Below are 22,206 nucleotides of genomic sequence, written 5' to 3' on the forward strand. Positions count from 1 at the left end.
AATTTTGAGATCAAAATAACTGTAGTTTCGGCCTATAAAGATGTGTGGGCATTGGCCTGATCCTTTCGTCGAAGTTGAATTAACCGAAATATCAAATTAACCAGAGTCAAATTAACGGAGGTATACTTCATTGTGTATTTTTTGTTATGTAAAAAGAATGAAGGACAGAACGGCTGATGTGACAGCATATGCCCAAGCCTTTAGCTATGTGGTTATGGCATGGCTTACTACCACTGCACTTGGCCAACTAGCATGCATGCCAGTGGTTTGTAACACTACGTGACCACCACTTCCGATTTCTGTGACATAACAGGGAGGCCTGCTTCAAGCGTAAAGTCATGACTTGTTGCATGTTCGAACAACTGAGGTCTCATACCATAATGGCAGCCAGCAGATACCTGTGAAAGCAGAAAAACCAACACACAAAACTTTTGTGTGAGCCTTCTTATAAGGGCTAATGCTTTCCCTTAACGGTGAATAACAAATATAACCCATTGGTGACATATGCCTCGTATAAAGCAAACTAGTCAAATGGGAGCCTCAAGCTTCAGATGCTACTTTACAGTAGACTGCCTTTAAGGTGCACTTATCCTCTTAATGAATCCTCTGATACTACCAACAGTTCAAGCACCATTGCCTTTTTGAGTGTCCCATAGATCTGCTGAGCTGAACTTCTGGTGGATGAAGCAGATTTTCAATGTCCTTTCTCATTCATCTCAAAGGAAGTCTACTGTATTATTATTATTGTTATCGGGCTAGAATGTTGAAAAGAGAACCTTTCATATCTAAATGGACTGAGCCTGCAACATTAGTTTCTCTTGGAATGTGTATCATTTCTGCATATGAACTAAGTCATCACGACATTCATATCCCATCCTCCACTCATGCCTGGCAGAGTACAGCCATTTGGCTTGCTGCAATGGGCCTTACAAACCTTGAAACAAAAGTCGCCTCTTGTTTCTACAAGCTGGTTCTCTGCGGGGCAAGGCTTCTTCCTCGCATAATAGTACTCATCCAAAATGACACAGTTTTGAGCACCCGTCTTCTCGCCCTTGTTGACAGTCTCCTCCCCAGGTTCTGCAGAACACAAATCACAATCACTTCAGCATAGAGCATGTCCCGTCTTTCCAGGGTTAATGGTTTATTTTGATTGTCACTCATTGTGGCCAGATCTTCACAGAATGCCTGTATTTGGATGTTTTCATGCCACTGCACATCACATGACAGGTTTAGCAACAAGGAATCATCATTTTTTGCATGTATTAATTACACTAGCCATTCAGGTTACAATTAAAAAGCAGGTCTGTTGGTGACAGCAGTCTTTCATTTTGTAAAGACGAACACTATGGCATCATTAGCATGAAGGTGTAAGGGAAGAAAATGTCACCTGCAGCACTTTCTGCTCAAGTCACTTTGATCAGTGGCCGCAATAAACTGCTGGTAAGGCAGCTTTTTAACAGGCTTAGGAACACTAGGAAAATACTGTGAACTTTTCGGAAGTGGTTGGCGACATGTCAGCAGCGGTATGCAACAGTAGGCGTCTATCTCCATGACATTGTGGTGTGCCACATATATGCGAAATTTTCTTTGCAGTGCAGGCGAGATAGTGAGCTCTGCATTGCTGTGAAGCTCTCAGACAAAACACAAAGTGACCTCAAGGCAATCCTTAACGCATTTCTGTCAAGCCCCACCACACTTCACCCGAGGGTAGGCTGCAATAGTGGCGTTGAATGAACATAGGCAACAACTCACCCTAATCAAGTTGCTGCTACTACAAATAAAAATTTTTTATGGAGCTTTGCTTCATGCTGAAAATAGGTTGGGTCTATCTTGTCAGTAGAGATTTTAGTGTTTCTGAATGTGGTTATTTGTGCAGGTAGGTTATGGGCACAGATGATTAAATAGGAAAACTTCATGATCAGAATGGGCACCACTTCAGTTTTGACATGCAGCACTGACTCCCTACCCAACAAAGCAAAGAAGACTAGAGTGGAGATGCATGTTACTAAATTAGTACAGTTCAGACTGCTTATAGCATAACTGCCTATGGTGCAGGACTGGCTATAATACGGTTTTGATTAAACAACTCTATTTTATTCACATCAAAGCTAACTGGTTTGCTTTGCAAACCATTCACGCTATAGCTGATCTTTTCTTTTTCCCACTAAATAATTTTAAAAGACATGTTTCTTGTTTGATTGTAACAATCACATATTACTGTGACTATAAATGAAGTGCAGACAATGGTGTTTAGTCAGTGCCATCACACTGCATACACGAAACACTGAAAGCAGACTCCCTTAAGAAGAACACAATTGAACTTCAGAAATCTGTTTGGTTCAGCAGAAGTTCAGCTCAACACAAGTACCTAAACATTAGGATTAGTGAAAACAAGCAAACATTACTTAGTGAACCAGACATGAGAACACAATAAAGGAGGTGAGCTGTAAAAAAAGGAAGAAAAGGAAGAGAATACACTCCAAAAGAAAAATTATCTTCACAAATCCAGCACAAACCAGCACCAACCACTTTTTCTTTCTTTCTTCTTTTTTTTGCTTCATAGACCACACAGAGTAGTCAACCTATATTGATTTTAGCTTGACGAGACCCAAAGCAATGGTTAGAATTACAGCCAACTTGAGATAACTCAAACTAGCATAGGTCAATAGCCTGCTGATTTCAGATTAGGGTGAGAAATTTAGTTGATTTGTTGTTTTCAATGCATTCTGAAGCCACTCAATTCAAATGGCCTTCGGTTAATTCAAGCTTTTTGGCTTCTGAGGCAAAGAGCAATGTGCTAACAAACAGGCGCTGAAAGATCATTCCGAAGGCACGAGTAGTTGATGCGTGACAATGTCGGATACTCCGGTTGCTGCACATGTTCTCAAACACCAAATAAATGAACTTACCTTGTGTGTGTATCAGTTGCACAGCAGTTTGCAATTCTCCCCAAGACATATCTTTTTCAACTTTGAATAAATTCGAATAAGAATCTGTGGGCTTTAGAAGTTTAAAATATAATGTGGGTGAACTTTCTGATGTCTGAATTAAAACAACTGTTTAACATATGTGCATGGCATCTCGTACATTTAATGCAATCTAATTAGAAGGTGCATCTAAGTGAGTGATGTTGAGTTAACAGAAGCCAGCTATATTTGTGTGGCATACATAAAGCTCTCAGAAACTACATATGCATTGATCCTATGTGGGCCTGTAGTAATGGAGTTTATAATGGCTGCAAACGAGGCTACACTTATGGTGACACAGTTGGAAAAAGAAAACTCACAGCAAGCACCCTTTCAGACACTCTGCTAAGCTGAATCTCCTTATAAGGTTGAAAGTCTAGAGACCATTGTCCATTATATTTCAAAAAAGATTCACTGCTCTTCTGAGGGCCAACTTTTTATTTAAAAAATGAGGGCCCCTTCATGTTCGTCGTAACAATGCCTAGCAATGTAGTGGATTTGACTGGCTTGCATTCTGAGCCTAAGGGATAGCTAATGAGTTCGACACCATTATGATGAAGCTGCTGAATAAAGAGCAATGTATTAATGCAAGACTTCAGCTTCTTACAGCACCACCTCATTTCTTTCCTGACAGGAGAGCACAACACTTGACTAGCGCATGCATTTGTATGCCTTGCATTTGCTGTTCAAGTTGATCCATGCAGGTTCTTGCAGCATGCTTTATCAAAGCCTCCATTTCAACCTTCCAGGTGACACAAAAATTGTGCACTTTGCAGTTATCAAAAGCTGGAATAACTAAATTTATAAACGTGAGTGCACATCGCAATGAGTAAAGTGGCAGACAAATGTCCAAAAAGGAGCTAACCCTGCAACTAATGAGAAGCGGGTCGCACAATGAAAGCATTCAGTTACCTGACTTAGCTGCTGCTTTGGACTGGTCAGCTGCCATATCCGAGTCTTTGCTGTCATTGCTACACATGTGATCATCATCGCCATCACCTTTTTCATCTTCTGAGCTGCTGTCACACACTATAACCTCAGGTTCTGCTTTAGGCACCTTTTGGCCGGATGAATCTGAAGCAGTTCCAAGCATGTCCTCGAAGGATACTGAAAGAATGAACAGTGGAACTGTATGGCCTCCAAATAGTTCAGTCCCTCAATAGAAAGTTTTGAATAGCAATGATGACAGATTCAGACATGGTATGTTCATTGGAACATTAATTAACCCCAAAATTGTCAGAAAGGTGAATCAAACTTGTATTTGGAAGTACTTTTTAGCAAAGTTAAGAGCCTCACATGACAGTCAAGTCAAGTTTTTGTGTATGGACTATAACCTCGCCAGGCCTGGTGCATCCACCCTGTGTAGAAATTTTTTTATACAATGAACAACGCTTGCAATCACTGTGAGCACTTGTCCATTGCAATTCACGAGTATGTGCTACCACCTGGCTGAGTTTGGGCCAAATAGAGTGTAAGCAGTGTCATGTCATTGCAAAATGGTGGCTTGGAGTGTGAACATGTTCCATGGCAGCCACCATTCATTCGTATCCCTATTATATTTTCCACGCTTTTAACAACCCAACTAAAGATGTATCCTTTAAGGAACTGAGGGAAATGTGAACAGTTTCTTTTGTAGAGGGCACAAATGTGCTTCTCTTTACTAGTGAGTAAATGTTTATATCCATGATGGTGGACATTGGGAGTCTAAAGCAGTGCCTGTGAGTTTGATTTTGGCGCCCATTGTTTGATTTTTCATGGCTGAACTACATTTTGCTGTACATAGCTGAATGGCTGCTCACTTCACCGCTAGAGAGGCCCACAGACTGCAAGGAATACGATGTTCCAGAGATTCCCCTAAAAAAATAAAGCCGCTCCCAAGTACAATAGCCTGAACGTCTAAAGCACTACGTTTGATTAAAAAAGCTTACATCAAGAACGTTGCATGAAGCCGGAACCCTGCCTGCTCCAAAATGACTCAAAACCGTTGCATTGCACATTTTGTGTTGTGCATCTCTGCATTGAGGTTGAGCGCAACTGTTTCTACAATTTCACTCGAAGTGATGATGATAATGATAAAACGTAAGCCCTATCATGTTTTGCTTTGAAAGCTGTTTTGTATGAACTAACTTTTATATGTATGAACTAATATTTATATAATACTGCCTGAAGAAACACAATCTCAATGCAATAAAATTTGTTTCACATTTTTTGTTCTACTACTTTAGAGTCCCAGTGTCCACATGGGTGGACATTAATTTCTTTTTGAACTACAAACAAGTAAAAACAAACTGATTAATAAATGGTCTATCTAAGTCCCAGCAAGATTCATGAGCTCTAAATGATTATTACTACCGCAGGGTTTTTCTCGGGACCCACGAGGATAAGTCAGCAACTGGGTAAACCTGAGATGCGAAACTGCCATAAGGAACACACAGAAATAAGTACTTACAACATGAAGCATGCCATGGGGTCGAGATTGGTACTGAGGCAAAAATGCAATAGCAGCCTCAATCAACGACCTCAGATAACTGCATAAGTTGCTTAGCTCTTGCACTGCACGCACCACCTTCCCATTGCCAACTGATTATTTGTGAAAGTTTGTTTTTGGCTAAAAGCCTTATATAACCGAACCACGGCATACATTATGTAATGTTGCAAGATTTGAAGAGAAAAACAAACCACTGGGCATGAAAAGCCCCATTGGTCTAGAGAAACGCTCATCCTGCATATTTTTTTATGATTCAGGTACAAATACATAATGATACAAAAACCTGGCACATAAAAATTGTCCCATGCTGGTGCTAATGCACATAAGTTATGTGCAAAAATGTGCTGCTGGTATTTTTTTGCTTTCACTGCCACCAGGCTGTAATTACTCCGAAGCCAGTGCAAATTGGCTCAAAAACTGCTAGACTCAACTGTCACCACTGTCTAGTGAGAGTTTAGACTTACACTTATTCCACTGGCATCTGAATGCTCTAGAAAATACAAGCAGAATATACCCAGTGCAAATATTGACGAAGTTCCTGGCTAACAGGCAGTAAAGCAATGTCTACTGCTTCTACATTACGACTGACCCACATTGATACCTGCTTTCCATTTCAGTCCTTGTTTTACTACTCTACTTCTCGTGGAAGTTGTCAAGGAATGATTGCAATCTGGACAGAATTTATTAAACTAAAACCGCAATGCAATATTAGCTCACTTAGCAGTGTAGAAACAGTTAAGCTTACTGAACGCACAAGGGAAGACAGAGAAAAGCAGTCTGCAATAAAGATAAGAACAAAAACAGAAAACAAAACAAAACACATTAAACTGTAACTTTCTTATTGAGGTTCAACTGTATAGAGAGCAATAGGGAGGCTGCTTTTCTTGCAGCTACCCTAACTGTGACGGTAGTAACACCTATATTAAAAAGAATGCCCCTTCAAAGAACAGTCCATTTTGAACAGTCCATATGTGCTGACAGCGCCTTTTATGATGCACAATAACTTTATCTTGCGCGAGTTGGTGCTTGCTGAACGACATGATATTGTAGCGCAAAACACACTGGAAAAGATTCTAAGTGAGAGATAGAACAGCAAGAAAGACGGTGCTACGCTTACAACTGTTCATTAGGCACAAAGCCTGCTACATATATACCGTGCACTCTCGACACGAGGGGGCGGCAAAGAGCAAGCAACAAGTGATCTTGTTTATGACAAACCTAGCAATTCCATTTCTGCATCATATAACGACAGCTGTTTGACTAACGCATGCTTGACTACTGATATCAATGTGATATGCCTGTAGCAGTTCCTGCGTGATTTTATCTCTGCTCCTACCCAGGATTCTCAGCTCAGAAAAACGTGGTTTACAGCAGCACGATCTGCAATGCGTAGAGAGATGGGCACTCATATCCTTTTTTAAATTGTTTGCATGTTCCCTCATTCGGTTGTGCACACAACAGCCGGTCTGCTCGACGAAGGTTTTTTGCAACTTAGCGGTATTTGGTAAACCACAGCAGCAGCACACTTTTGCATGTCGCGTTTTGCGTGCTTGATTTTGCATGTTTGCACTGTGTTGAGGTGATGACCAAACGAGGTTCGGTTATCACCTCGGTGGCAGAAACCTTGCTGCAGAAGCTCAAATGCAGCAGTAATCCCAAGCTGGGCTTAAGATGCAAGCAGGATCCCCAAAGAAAAGCTCAGGTAGCACCTTATTTCCACAAAATGAGCCACAACCTCACAAAGGTGGCGAACAGGTATGGGGTACTTGTGTTTTCTGCCCCAAACAAACTGGCTTGTCTATACTCCCAAATCATGCGATGCGCTGTGCAAATGTGCAAAGTCAAGCATGCAAAATGTCCACAATTAGTCAGGCAAAAACAAAACATGGAAAAGCGCACTTGCGGATCAAGAAGAGGGTCCTTCTTTTTCTTTCTATCGCTGAAGTTTTTGTACACTGCTGTCATTTTTCTCCACACTCGACTCCATCAGCCCTAGCACTTGTATTGCAACATAATTTTGAGCATAGCAAGGCAGAGCCATTAAGAGGTGCTTCTGCAATCTAAAAAGAAGTGCAAATGCACCTTTCCACCCACTGTGGTCAAGCACGTCAGCCAAGATGCGCCAGAAGGCCTCCCGTGCATGGTTAGCAAAGCGTTCTCGCCACTGCAGCTCGTCCAGAAAGCCCTGCACAGTCTCCAGCTTCAGCTGGTTCACCATAAAGTGTCCAAAGACGTCTGTCAGCCGCCGCATCAAGTACGTGTGGACCAAGTCAGGCCCAGGACGGGCGCCACAGCGCACAGGAAAACCTTGCTCAGCCAAGCTGTTGAACTTGACATCCTCAGTAATGACGACAGTGCCAGGCCGCAGCCACAGCTCGAGGCTCTTTAGGAATACAGGTGAGTTCCAGCCCAAGGCCACTGACACTGCCTGCCAGAGAACAAGAGAAACGATAAAAAGTTATTTTGACAAACCACAACATCCCACATTCGTGAATGAGTCCCTCACCAGTCCTCACCCATCACATCTTTCTCATGCTGAGCTGCCAGGACGATCAAAACAATTGCTGTTAGGGGAGCAAGCCTATTTGAATTGGACTGCAGGTAGATAGATGGGAGCAAAATTTGAGACCGCATTATTTATACAGCAGGTTTATTTATTTATTTATTACACCTCAAAGGTCCCTGAAGAGGACATTACATGAGGGGTTGCATATGTGCATGGGCCCAGGTATAGTGTTTAACCAAAATGTTCTGGTGGAGGGCGGAAAGATATTGACTGCAGCAGTGGGGGTGCTTGGGTCTACCAGAAAAGCCTTGTACAATATTGTCCGGTCTTAACAACTAATTAGTAATCAAACTAAAGTCACCTAAACAAATCACCCGCCCCAGTAGCCTAGTGGCTATGGTGTCGTGCTGCTGAGCTTGAGGCTACATGTTCAATCCAAGGTGTGGCGGCTGCATTTTGATGGGCACAAAATGTAGATATGGTCGTTTACTTCAATTTATGTGGAGGTTCAGGTGGCCAAGATTAATCCGGAGTGCTCCACTACAGCATGCCTCATAATTAGAAATGGTTTTGGCACATAAAACCTCAGAATTTTTTTAGAAACTTGAACAAATTATCTATTCCATACGAACAAAGAAAAACTGCTTCGTGTGATGCATAAGGTAGGCCTATAGTAGCAAAAAATTGTTGTCAGGGCCTTTGTCTCAAAACTGAGCTGTAATCAGACCCACAATACTAGTTTGCTGTTACCTCAAAAGGGACACTAAAGGCAAATATTAAGTGAAGCTAAAGAGGTATATTAATGCTCAAAAATGTCTAAAGCATCAATATTATCACGAACAATGTTTTACTGATTGAGAAACTGAGGTAAATGCAGGACATTATTTGCAACTAACTCGGGACATTCAAGCATTAGATCGATGACATAGGCACTTCTCATTATAATTCTGTCACTAGTGCTCAAACTCTCATAATAAAAATAATTGCATTGCATTAAAAGATGAAGGGAAATGCTACTAGTCCAGTTCTATGCGATGTTCAGAAATAATAATAATAATAATAATAATAATAATAATAATAATAATAATAATAATAATAATAATAATAATAATAATAAAAACCTCACTGACATTACCCTCGAAAACGACGCGGGCGGCCGCAATATTTCATATTTGCTCGACTCTGCTCCGCCTGTGCTTTTGCGTACTTTCTGTGCCTATGCTTCAGCAGCTTCATTATTGCAATGTGCTGCACTGGTTTTGCTGCCTCGCAAAACTCATACAAACTGCAAATAGCAGACAATACCACATCCATGTGATGTCACAAGATGCCCAAATGGCCCATACCACTTGACCGAAAGGTGCTGCAGTGGTGAATCACACATTCTGTCTTGGTGCAGTTTCGTCAATGGCTAAGTATTTGCATTTTTCAATCATCGCACCGTCTGTCAGACAGTGTTTTACTCACCAATGGCAGTAAATTGCGGTGATGATGTATGCAAAATCACCACTCCCCCACCTGGCGGTGGGCAATTTGAATTGCGCTGAAGGTATGCAGACCCTTCACGCGTGATTTTATCTTAAACTAAGTCTTTCCTTGGCATTAAACAAAAGCTGTGAGGCTTATGGAATGGTATTTTAACAGTCCACGGTGAATTAATATTTGCCTTTAGTGTGATAGTGGGTCATACTGTGTATAACAGAAATGCTCTATGGGAAAGATGGGAGCTGGGTTACAGCGAGATTGTGAGATGGGCCAGCTGGTTGTTCAGCTTGAGGAAACAAAAAGTTCCGCAAAGTAGAGCTTGCAAAACAAAGCAAGGTGAAGGAGTTAGTTCCTTCAATTTGTTAAAAAGGAGAGAGAGAGAGAGAGAGAGAGAGAGAGAGAGAGAGAGAGAGAGAGAGAGAGAGAGAGAGAGAGAAATTAGCGTACCAAACAATAACATGGAAGAATTCAAACACAACATGAACTGCAGAAAGCACTTTGTGTTGTCAATCTTAAATGATACCCCCATAAAATTTGTAGTTACATTCTGAACACCCTTATACATCTCAGATTCATCTTATAACGCCTTGACATTTATTGTGCATCCCCTTCCCTCATGCAATGCATGTAGGGGCCTGTTATGTATTTTTACATAAAGAAATAAATAGATAAACAATAACTTTATACACACATTCTAGTGCTTAAGAGCATTCTGCACAATGTCAGACCTTCCAACATTAGGATCTTTAGAAATTTGAAGCTGCAGTGTACCAAAATTTTGTGAAATATGCTAAGCATTCCTCGGATACTCAACATGTCGATTTTTTATTAAACATTTACTGACTTTGTTCTATGAACAGGCACTCTGCTATATATACATCTGGGGCAACAATGATCTGATCCACAGATAAACAGAAATGTTTACAAAGTTTATTCACAAATATTCCAGCAAAGGGAACCAAAAGTCCAATTACCATTGTACATTGCTTTTTGTTGCTGCTGCAAGTACACCTGAATAATTGAAGGGTTTGAAAAAATCAGGTTCTGGAACATTGGTCAGAGACTATATTCGTGTTTTTCAAATTAGTTTTGCGGCCAACTAGACGTGTATGAAGAATGGTAAAGTTAGGTGTCAATATTATGAAGTAAACAGGCTTAAAAATCAGGCATTTTACAATATCATAAAAGTTTGCAGCCTATGTGATGTTACAAGCATAGATGGGACTCGATCATAAGAGGTCAATGGGCAGGCCACCAACAGTGGTACTTGGGTGCTTGGCTATCATTAAAATGCAATACCTACAGCCCATATACGAATCCTGAAAGCTTGCTACTATCTGCAAAAGAGATGCACTACCTTGCGGCATCTCCAATTAATTTACCCTTTTCATAATCCACAAGTATACTTCTCTGCACTGCACATTTGCCCAACTAATGGTAGCACCAGTCAACATACAAATGAAGAAGTGCTATCTGTATTTGCAGGGGCTTCTCTCTTACGCATGGTTTCAGCAATAATGGCACATCTACATTTTCCATGTCACAGTACAAGCAAACGTGTTCGTACAGCTGCTTTCGAAAATTTACTATGCCTCCATCATATAGGCAGACTGCCTTGCAGGAAAGCTAACCTTACAATTATGAAAAAGGTCTATTGCTAATTTACTTTTTTTTACCTACAGTAGCTTAAAAGACCCTTAGTTGAGGATATTACAAAGAGGGAGGAGGAGGGGATGGAGCAGTAGAAACATAGAAGTGGTTACAAACTAGTAGCCACAATAACAATAAGGTGAAAAACAAAAATACACTAACTCTATTTTCTAATATTTTCTCTTCCTGTTCATTACCTGCGGTGGTGGCGTAATGGCTTCAACATTGCACTGCTAAGCCAGAGGGGCAGGGTCAAATCTAGGCCACAGCGGCTGCATATCGATGGGGATGAAGTGCAAAAATGTCCGTGCACGTTAAAGAACCCCAGGTGGTTAGCATTAGTCAGGAGTCCCCCACTATGGCATGCCTCACAATCATATTGTAGCTTTGGCATGTAAAACCCCAGAATTTAATTTTGATTTCGTCCTGTCCTGTTACTCTCCCACAATTTGCTGGCTGCCATTGACATGTCAGCAGGCAAAGCTAGATAGTTGCAGTGTGGCCAGCAACAATTTACTTTCCTTCTGGTTCTTTAAGAGAGCTTTAACAAATGACCACTTACAACTACATAGAAAGCTGTCGGTCTGTCGGTGCCATTGGCCTATTTTCCCTCGTACCTGTGCTCTTTGTTGTACGTGAACAGGCTTTGCTATACCACTGCTTCTGTTGGTGAGGCTACACTTATCGGAAAGAGACTCCCCAAATTAGAATTCAAGCTCTGGTCACCTCAGTGCACAGCCCACAGAAGAAATCTTTCAGGAGATCTTAACACACCTTGAGCCTTGTCTCGAGAGTGGAGCGGTCAAGAGCACCTAGGATGAGGTACCGGCCCAGCTGGGCAGTTGCCACCTCGACATGGATGCCTGGTCCTCCTAACTTGGCACGCCGCGTGGCCACGGCACGGGCACACACTTCCTGCAGGCCACGCCACACATTTCGCACCACAAAGCTATCCACTACCGCCTCTGAAAGCACGGTTGCAAGGTCTGACTGGCGTGCCCAGTGGTAAACCAGACAGATGAGCTTCCAGAGTGGTAGCCCAAAGCGTGCAAAGAAGCTGGGCTGCTGCAGCAGGCTCTTACGTTGGCACCTGCACACCCAAGAATCAGAAAGTGAGCAGGAAGTAAAAAAAATGTTTCAAAAGAAATATTGCTGGTAAGACATTTTACTCTCATCTGCTGCGGCCTAAAAAACCATCACCGCTTTGCATTCAACACAGATAGTGCTTGTCAGTTTTTCTTTAAAATGCAGCAGAATGCTTCCATTACTAGACAAAACTGCTGTGTGGGCAAAGAAGAAATTCGGAGTACTTGCTGGAAAATTCTCATGGACATATGCAGTCAGGATAATAGAAAGCAGAGCTGCACCAGTTGAAATGCATCAATGTGCTCCCTCAAAGTGCAGGCTCGAATACCGAGTCCTATAGTACATGCGTGTAGCCTGCGCTCCTTTCAGACTTCGCATTATGAGTGAAAACAGTACATTAAATGGTGTGGTGGTTGCATAAAACACCATTAGCTCCCCATTCCCACAAACAGAAAATGCTAACGGCTTTAGTCAGAACATGCAAATGTGTACACTGATGTGAGAATCTGCTCAGTGCAAGTGACATTTTCTAAAGAAGCACGGACAGAAATGTGTTTTAGTCGCACAGCCTGTTAAGCCTCTGATTGCCAAGCTTTTCAGAAGTTTGATGATGATGATGACTCTCGATGGCTGTATTAAATCGGCTACGATCTGTTGAGGGTGACATAGCCAGGAAGGTCGTTCCAGTCTCGTGTAGCACATGGAGCTGTCTGTTGGGCTGGTCTGATGAGTTCTAGCCTGATAGCAATGAATAGACAAATTTATGATAGAGACATAGGCATGGTGTTGTACAACAGGAGGTAGCAGCAGGTACCATGTCCATACTTTTTTTCCCCTGTGTATCGCACGTAAAGTTTATTCAGAGTAACAAAGAAAATCAGGCTTTATCGCTGTCATCAGCAGCAGCCTAATTATTCATAAAACCTGCTGTCACAATGCAGGGTTTTATAAATTAAAAACTTTTGATTCCTCGCCTCAAGACTCTTAAGTGACAAAAACTCATTGTTGCCTTATCAGTGATGGCACTGGGAACCCCATATATATGGCCATCCCTGCTGCCACAAGAATCAGAATTCATTAAAAGTTCTTGAACTCCAGAAAATGTGCACCTTAAAACACACACACACACACACACACACACACACACACACACACACACAAACACACACACACACACGGTATGTTCCACGCTAATCTGCCGTGCTGGAAAGCTGGAGATGTGCGTGACAAAGACTGCCTCAGCAAGAAAAAGATGTTTGCCTAATAGACCAAGCCACCAGTCAATTTTACTTTGAACAACTCCTGTGCAGACTTCCAAACAGGACAAAGGGCTCACAAGAAGATGGACACTTGAAATGATCAAATGTGGATGAACACGCCTCAGACCTCCCTTGTTCACTAGCCGTTAATCACTTCTGCATAGAGTGCATGTCTAGTCTAATGCAGATCATAAATGTGAATGTGCTAGGCGCAGCACTGAGCGAGTCCAGAATGGGACATCTTGCATGTGGCAAGGAATGAGTATAACTGTTCGCCCGAGAGATCTTGAACACAACATTAAAAGTGTTAGACATGACCTTGTAATAATTGCTTGAGCTCTTGAGCCACTTTCTCTACAACTCCATTTGTACATATACTTTGCAATTGTCCTTCAACTAAGAGATTGCTGTTTTATTCAGCGAATTACTTAGCATACCTGTACAGTTTACATGGAGTGTTGCAGGTGATATCAGAAACAAGTTTTTTACCTTGTTTGCCACTTTTGTACCTTGTTATCACTTCTTACATGTTACCTATGACGATGTTTCATATCCCCTCTATGTAATAACCTCCAACAGAGGGCCTTTAGGGTATACTGAAATAAAAATAAAGTACACCTGTGGTGTAGTTCCTTCTATTGCTTACTTATTTGCTTAGCAGCAGATTGCTTTAGCCACACGCTCCTTCTAAGGCAGTACGACATCACATTTAGAAATGCTATAGAGACTCACCGACGTAGAGAAAGGTTCTCAACTGATAAGTACGTCAACTTTTAATGCTTCTATGATAGTAACATCCTGTTGTTTCAGAACTGGTACTGTTTCCATCAGAAGTTTATGTGACTCCTTTGCGTAAGTGGTACCTGTACTTGCCAGTGCTGTAAAGCACCGACTAGTGGATCCCAGTTTGCCCAATGTTTCGTCATGTGACCCTATATATATATCCATAGTTTTCTCATTGGCTGTCACCTTGCACTAGGAGCGGTTAAAGACAATGCTGAAAGGTGCAGTAATGCCAGCCAGAGATGGAACAATGAACTCGGCAGCCAACACTTTGTGACAATGGCAGTTATACAAGCAACATGCCCGACTTTTGGGTTAAGACCAATGGCAGCAACACACTGTATGCTGCATCAAAACTGCATGAGAGTCTACAACTGTCGGCACATAACACACTCAACTTAGCAGCTTGAGGCTCATAAATTATGGTGTACTTCTGTTTGGGTAAGCGAAACTCATTAAAGGCCAACTGCAACGAATATTCACTTTTGACCAAATTTGTTGTAAACGAGTAGTACATACCACTGAAGAAAATTTTGCAAAGCCATAGGGCTGGTAATTGCTTCGTTTTCTTGTTAGCAGCCTTTGAACAGCACCTAAGCTGACAATATGTGCACCTGGTGGTTGTTGCTATGATTAAGTCCCAGCACCCCGCCTCCGAAATTTTCCAGCGTGCTGTGAGCAGCAGGTGCCACCCTATATCAGAGGTTATCCCGAGGAGCTGCAACATTCTAAGTCATGCATCACTTCCAGCGGACAGCAATGGAAACCATTTTTTTCAGTTGCAGTATCAAAAGCAGCCCTATTTGGAAGCTTTTCATGCCCCTTCTATTATGCCACATAATATTTTGCATGGAGGCTCCTATATATCTGAACTGACTTAAGCTAAGCTTCTTTATGCAGTCCAAAATTTTGTTGCATTTTGTCTTTAAGTCGAACTTACTTTTAAACTGACATTGTTGGAAACGCTCAAGTGCATCCAATCTTGCATTACATTATATCAATGAATTTTGCATGCCCTTCTGAGGTTTCCGAAAAGTCAGCTGTACAGCTGGAGGATCTAAATGAACTGTACCCAGTACTTCCATTTCTTGTAGTTTCTGTTCTACGTCAGCTGAACCCAAATGCCATGTATAATCCTAGGCATTACAGCCATCTAACATTTCAGTTTTTTATATATGGTCAATATGGATACCCCTTTATTGCTGGACATGCAGCTTTGCATGTGTACCATTAAAGGAGCTCATGACCATAGTCATCTATTCTCAGTTCATCACTACAACTGACAGCAAAGGGACCAAGATGGTCATACATACAAAAACTGGGTTTTCAGAACACATTTCAACCTGAAACTTTGATTCGCAATGACTGCCTCCAAGCTCTACCCACTGACAACAGCTGCCAATTGGCATGGCTAGTGTAATTTCAAGAAGCAGGGCAGCTTGCTCTGAAACATTCCCAAACTACACGCGTGCTGTGCCAGCCTATCCTTGCTCGTACACTCTGGCACCCAACTGTTCCATTCGCATGATAAAAACAGCCCAACCCAGATAATGCCTGCAGAAACTATCTTGGGCTGGCTGCCTGGATGTATATGTGAAAATGAGAACATGCACATGCCCCGCACACTGATCATGCAGAACACATTTCATTTTGTCACCTGTTAGTGTTGTTACACTGTTGTATGGCTCAACTGCGATATGAAAAAATTTGAATGCAAATTTTACATCACAATGAATGTGCTCAAATTTTTCCAGCTTGCTGTGGGACATGTACATTTTCACATGCAAGTTATAACTCAAGCTCAACATCTGGTGTGATGGCCCCTTCAAAGAAAGCCCACAGTTACTTTCTCGTAATTATGTGCTCTGATTCTGTTGTCGCAGCTATTGTCGCAGCCATTGCATTGCTTTTCAATGCACTAAGTCCGTTCTTAACAGAGTGCCTAGCTCAGATGTGTGGTTTCATAAGTGCAGAATCTAAAAGATGCTTGTCAAAAGCGGCATTTTTATTCTCCTACTGTTACTGCCACACAAACTGCAACCTTCAGCAAATGCTGCCCAATGCACAATATTTTGACACAATTAAGAAGGTTTGTTGGCTGTATTACCATCCATGATCTGTACAAGCAGAAGATTTCTTAGAGTAAAGCTATTAAAGGAACTAGATGGTTCCGATTTTTGTTGCACTTGTGCTACATGGCCGTGCATCACCCCGAGACACACAGCGAAGGACTACACAGAGGTGTATAAGTTGGGCAGTCTTTTCCTTTAGGTAGTCTTGCCAATGCTAAAGAAATGTGTTAATATTTACAATTGCCATGTCTTAGATCGCATAAATTCTGATTGATTACTCTACTACAGTGCAAAATACTGCGACTTGTGCATTCATGGCTTGACAACTTAAATTTTCTTTGTGCGTTCAGCAATGGCTTGTTAGCACTCCAATATTTCATAGGGATTAGACTTTATATTATTTCATGCAATAATGAACCTGGCACCAGTACTTGCCTCGTTCATAAGGAAGAAATTAAAGGGGCCCTGAAGAACCTTTTGAAAATAGAAAATGCTGCAGACCTGTCGTAGAGGCTGCTGTGAACATACGAGCCAAATATTACTGCACTGTTTGCAGCAGGGAAATTACAACGTTGTGTCAAAAACAGCAAAATATCACTTGCTCTCACTTCTACAATGTTGTCATGCAATGTAATTGCAGGCAGCTGGACCCACCAATGCAAGTGGCTGATTTCGCAATCACGAGAACATTCTCAGCCATACATTAGTGCTAATTTTGAGTTAAATGAACTAAACATATATGCGTGCATTCTCAAAAAGGCAAAAATAATTTCATCCTTTTCCTGCCGGTCTACACATGACAACTGCACATAAGCTGCACCTGCTGCGTGTAGCCCGCAAGATAGCAGTGGTGTAGCATAGGCAACTGCGGCTGCCATGAGGTGCTGTGATGAGCGCTTTCGCTGCAGAGACACTAAAATTTTGGGTGGGGCTTCACCCCCTTGGCTTCTCCCCTGTGAGCTCCTAGTGTGCTAGTGGAGACGAAAAGAGAGAGCAAATCGCTCCTCGGTCTGATAACACAACCAATACTTGAAGGATTTGGAAAATTTCTGTGGGATGACATTCGTGTGACAACATCCTCCAATACTGAGGCTATTCTATGATAAATTAGAAAAGTGTTTCGGGGCTACTTTAAAGGCTGCTACGATCTGCCAATCTAACAGTTGACAGGGTGAGTTCATTCCAGTGTCGCCACTTGCCTATTGAACCTTCGTGCCAATGCTCTTGATGCCTCTTTTTCTTCACAATAGAATGTTTAAAGCTCAGTGCTGGGCCTGCAGGCATCACCTTTATTTCTGCCTTATGAGTAATGCACTCATTGCTGGCAAACATACTATAGAGGATAACATACAAAGCTTAATCCCCATGCAAAGTATTGGCATAAACAAGCCAGCAGTAAGCATAACATGTATTTGTCACATCCGCCATGCAGGTCACAGAATTCACAGAACATTCGCTGTGGGGAAATCTCCTTAACACCAAAAAGAGAGGGCGAGAGAAAGGGCCAGGCCTCACAGTATTTGGTGCAGTGAATCTCAAGGCAGCCTTTGATGCCAAAGGCTGGGCAATCTCTCGATTGTTTACACCTATGCACAAAATTCCAATAGGTGATCCAGAACACTTCCCGAGTTAGATTGTTTCTTTTCAAAGAAATCCGGTTCAAATGGCAGACAAAGAATGGATTTTCAAACAAGGTCACCCTGTGGAGCAGTTGAGACTATCGTTAATAAATTGATGGATGCAAGCAGGAACTCTGCACGACGAAATTTCTTCAGCACCAATTGATGCAGACATCAGCAGATTATGCCGGACAGCAGACATTTACTTTGTTAGACCTCTTGTAGCAGTGGATAATTGTTGGAATGGATAAAAGTCACAATCAGTGACTTTGTGTTGACCCCTCTTCTTAAGAAACTTCACAATTTGAAAGATAGCCTCCAGGATTTAGTCGTTAGGAATCCAGCTCAGAATTTAAAGGAGCCCTCATGCTAGCATAACAACATTGTTGACAAACGCTACCTCTCCGACTAGATTCCTTCCCTGCCTTCTCCCATACGCCAGCCGAGGGACTGAATCGTGCACGTCATAAGCCCCGCCTCCCCTCCTTCTTTTCCGTTTTGCTGCACGGTGAACTTCCAGTGGTGGTCTTGTGCGGCCTGCATTGGATAATTTACCAAGGTTCCGTGCCATAATTGGCAGCATTGCAGGCAAAGTGTCTGATGTAACGGCATTTATGCATGCAACTTTGAGTCTCCTCGGGCCTCCTTCAAAAGGAAGGGCACAGGCTTTTGTTTGAAATTTCCACTCTTGTTGCATCATGCAGCAGTTCGATACTTCGCAGACACAACCATCATCGTGTGATCTATGCACTTAATTTGCCTGTCTACAATGCCCAAACATGGTTAGGGGCCTTTTAGGGCTTGCAAATGTGCCTTTGATAATGTTCTTTTTGCAAATGAAGAGGTTTGAAGTTTCGAACCTCACTGAGGAGGCCATTCGTCATTGCTCAGATAAAGATATTGCTTAATGATTAAACTGTTCTTCCTCAAAGCTTGCATTCAAAGTTTCGTTTACCAAATTAACTTACACTGTGCATGTGAATATTCAAGTTGCGACAGTATGGCCACAAGCTGGTGTGATATGTAGCAGCTAAGCTTGCTGCATGTCAGAAACTGTTTTTGTTTCAAAACATAGATTACAGATTGCAAGCATGGCACATGGAAAGGCAGATTGAATTCAATTTAGCCAGAGCACTCTTACTTGCTCTGGTTGGAGCACAAAAGCTCCAAATGTAGATTTATAGCAAGTGTTCTCAGTGGAGAGATAGTGACCTTGCTCTGCCATTGATCTGCCACTGCTTTCAGTAAAACCTACAACCAAAACAGCCACTTGTTCCCAATATGCAAATGACAATGCTGTTTTCTTTCCAAACAAGGCCCGGGTGTAATAATAGGCACTTCTTCCAAGCTTTCACCAACATGCATTACTGAATGTGATCTATGGAACACACTGTTAAAGCATTGGCTGTAATGTCACGACTATAAGCTGAGCAAGTGGTGTTCAATGCTGATGTGGAAGACAGCATTCAAATGCATATTAAGACCAATTCGCTGCTGGTGGCTAATTGAAAAGGAAATTGCTTTGTGCTTTACATAGCAATAATGAACACAAAACTCAATGCCAGTGAAAAGAACGACAGACTTTTATTCCGTCAGCAAAAGGTAGCGGAAAGAAGTGTTTTTACAGTATGTGCCTCAACAAAGAGCCAAAGCAAGAGGAACAAGCCAGAAGCAGCATTCATTTCTGTTTTTTTACTTTCTAGAATATGCCACCTGAGCAGAAGCTTACAGTCGTGAAATTTCAGTGCATGTGTTGTCATCATAACGAGGCTGAGTGAACAAATGCATATTTCTGTGATAACACTGCAGTTTGTGGCCTGGACATCTCAATCAAAGTAAAAATGACATTATCAGACATGTTCTTCTGTCAGCACGTCCAGCGAAAGAGGACGTTGCTATGTAATGTTCGCTTCACTTTCACGACGTCAAACAATGTGACAGCTCAAAACCTTATATCAATACAAGAACACAGGCATCGATGAGATAATTTTCAAACTGAGTTACCTAAAACTTATTTATGGGATGAAATCAACAGCAGATTCAGATGTGTGCCATTCTTGGTTCAGATCAATAACAAGAAGAAGGATTGCTTCACTGCAATGAAACAACATCACTGGCATGCCAGGGAATACACAAGGGCACAGCAATCATGAAATGGCTTTCAGAAAATCTGGCAAGTAAACAGATGTAGTATATACAGTGCACTGCAAATTGATGCAGGAAGAGTAAAGGCCTGTGCTTTGCCCTTAACATCAAACAGTGTTAGCAATAAGATCTACGTAACCGTGTGATAATGGTGCACTCCACAGGTAACCTTAGAATACAAGTTTTGATTACTTGTAAACCTAATTACATGACACGTTACACATGACAGGGCAATGTACCAAAGAGGAAATGGTCATGAACATCGAAAACTGAAGACCTACAAGTTGCCATTTCTTTCACGGTAAAGTCAGTCCCCGGAAGTGGGAGGGAAGCAGAAAGGCAACAGTGCTTGACATTTCCCTCAAGCACACATTTATTAAACACAAAGACAACATTGCGATTAATTTTATACATTTTGAAAATTCAATACTTTTCACACCATGCCTTTACTTAATTGCTGACAACTGTAAACAGATGTCAATCAAGACATAAATTGGCAATGCCTGCAAAAAACTGGCAACACCATTTAAAACCTGGACCGATAGCAATAACTATAACACAACACACCAATGTGCCCACCAACGACTAAGCAGAAATACTGTACAATGAAAAACAATGCGGAAATTATGCACCCATGTGATGCTTTAACATTCTTGCGCTGCAAAAAGTCATAGGCCACCCATGCCTATTCACAAATATATTAATTCACTGTATTTAACAAATAGTCAGCATTTTTGGTATTCAGCAAATGTTAGTTTGCTGTATTGCTGGCACAAAAGCATGAATAAACAAGCTCTAAAAAAAAAAAAACAATTGCATTGTCATGTTTATCAGTGTGCCCGGCAGTGGCATGATTCAGAGCCAGATGCAAGACCCTTTTTTTCGAGATGGTGAATTTCCTGAAAAAATAATAATAAATAAATAAAATAAAAGAGAGCAGCAGCAGCACACAAGAAACGTGCACAGCTGCACAATTCACTCCTTTACTGCCCTCATTCATTTTGTATTGCATTTTTCTTTATTCAAATACGGAGCATTGAGAACAATGCACTTTTCTGATAAGTTTCCAAGCAGTTGTGTTGTGCTGTGCCTTGGAGTCTCTGCGCTGAAGACAGAATTGCTTAGCCTATCCCATTCACACTTAGACTTGTGCTGCTATTAGACCATTCTCTAACCTGTGGCCACAAATAGTGTATACTGTTTACACTGAAGTCAGTTTTTTAGGCACAGGAGACACAAAACTCCTATTGACATGCAGCAAAAATGGCCTGAATATCTATGGGGCAAATCATCGAAGTTTTGTGACATCCAAGCTGTCACAAAGTCTACTCCACACTCCACAACCTAAGGTGTCACATAGCGACGGTTCATGAAAATCTGTGCATGCAACTGTATTCTAAACAGTTTTACATGCGCAATGCCCCTCTATTCGAAACAATGTTTTACAAGTTCAAAAAGAGAGCCCTTAATTGTAAATGGCAATGGGTTACTTCACAGCTTGTATGAATTCTGGCACGGCCCCTCCTGTCAGCCAGTGGTGTTGTAGATGAGCCAATGTGCTACAAATTTAATGTGCCGCAACTGTGTTCCCGACTGACCACTTCTGAACATCCTTTCAAATTTGAGCGATGCTGGCTTGGCCAATCGGAGCATACTGAAGGCGATGTTCACAATAAAGTTATCAAGCGAAGATACAGCTGCTGGAGTTCCTAACACATTCCACTGGAAGATGGGTGCTGCATATCTGGTGCTTTCTTGAGACAGTGATTGTGCCTTTTAGAAATTTCAGTATGAAGCTGCGTCATTAATTCTCCCTTTGAAAAGTGGTTCTGCACTTTCGTTATATGTGCTGAGCACCCACCACTAGCCCAGATTTTAATAGTGCTGCAGAATGTCCCTACTAAGTTTTTCCCAGGGTTCCAGGAATAGAACGTAGTAGCAAAAAAGTGCACTAAACAAACATCCCATGGACATCAAAGTGAGAAGGCCTCAGAGGTCTTATAATCTCGAAAGAACACCAGCAAGGAAGGTATTGATGCGGTTCCACTGTCCCACCTATCACATATATAAGTGCACTGAGTAGTGATAGTGACACAGAACAACTCCTTTTCAATGTGCCAATTAGAATAAGCCACAAATTCTGGCTA

At 41.7% G+C, this 22,206-nt stretch overlaps 1 protein-coding gene across 6 annotated transcripts in view; it reads right to left on the reverse strand.

The window, feature by feature from the left end:
- row (relative of woc) overlaps positions 1-22,206 on the reverse strand; it is an 81,349-nt gene that overhangs the window by 21,925 nt on the left and 37,218 nt on the right. For 5 of the 6 annotated variants that reach the window (XM_065454035.1, XM_065454034.1, XM_065454038.1 and 2 more), the window contains exons 10-13: positions 11,870-12,185; positions 7,537-7,882; positions 3,879-4,073; positions 935-1,077 (exon numbers count right to left, since the gene is read on the reverse strand). In XM_065454035.1, coding sequence (XP_065310107.1) covers positions 935-1,077; positions 3,879-4,073; positions 7,537-7,882; positions 11,870-12,185 — 1,000 coding nt within the window. The remainder of the gene's footprint in view (positions 1-934; positions 1,078-3,878; positions 4,074-7,536; positions 7,883-11,869; positions 12,186-22,206) is intronic. The other variant, XM_065454040.1, reaches the window with a different exon arrangement.

This window comes from Dermacentor albipictus, chromosome 4, assembly GCF_038994185.2.
Source record: "Dermacentor albipictus isolate Rhodes 1998 colony chromosome 4, USDA_Dalb.pri_finalv2, whole genome shotgun sequence".
NCBI lineage: Eukaryota > Metazoa > Arthropoda > Arachnida > Ixodida > Ixodidae > Dermacentor > Dermacentor albipictus.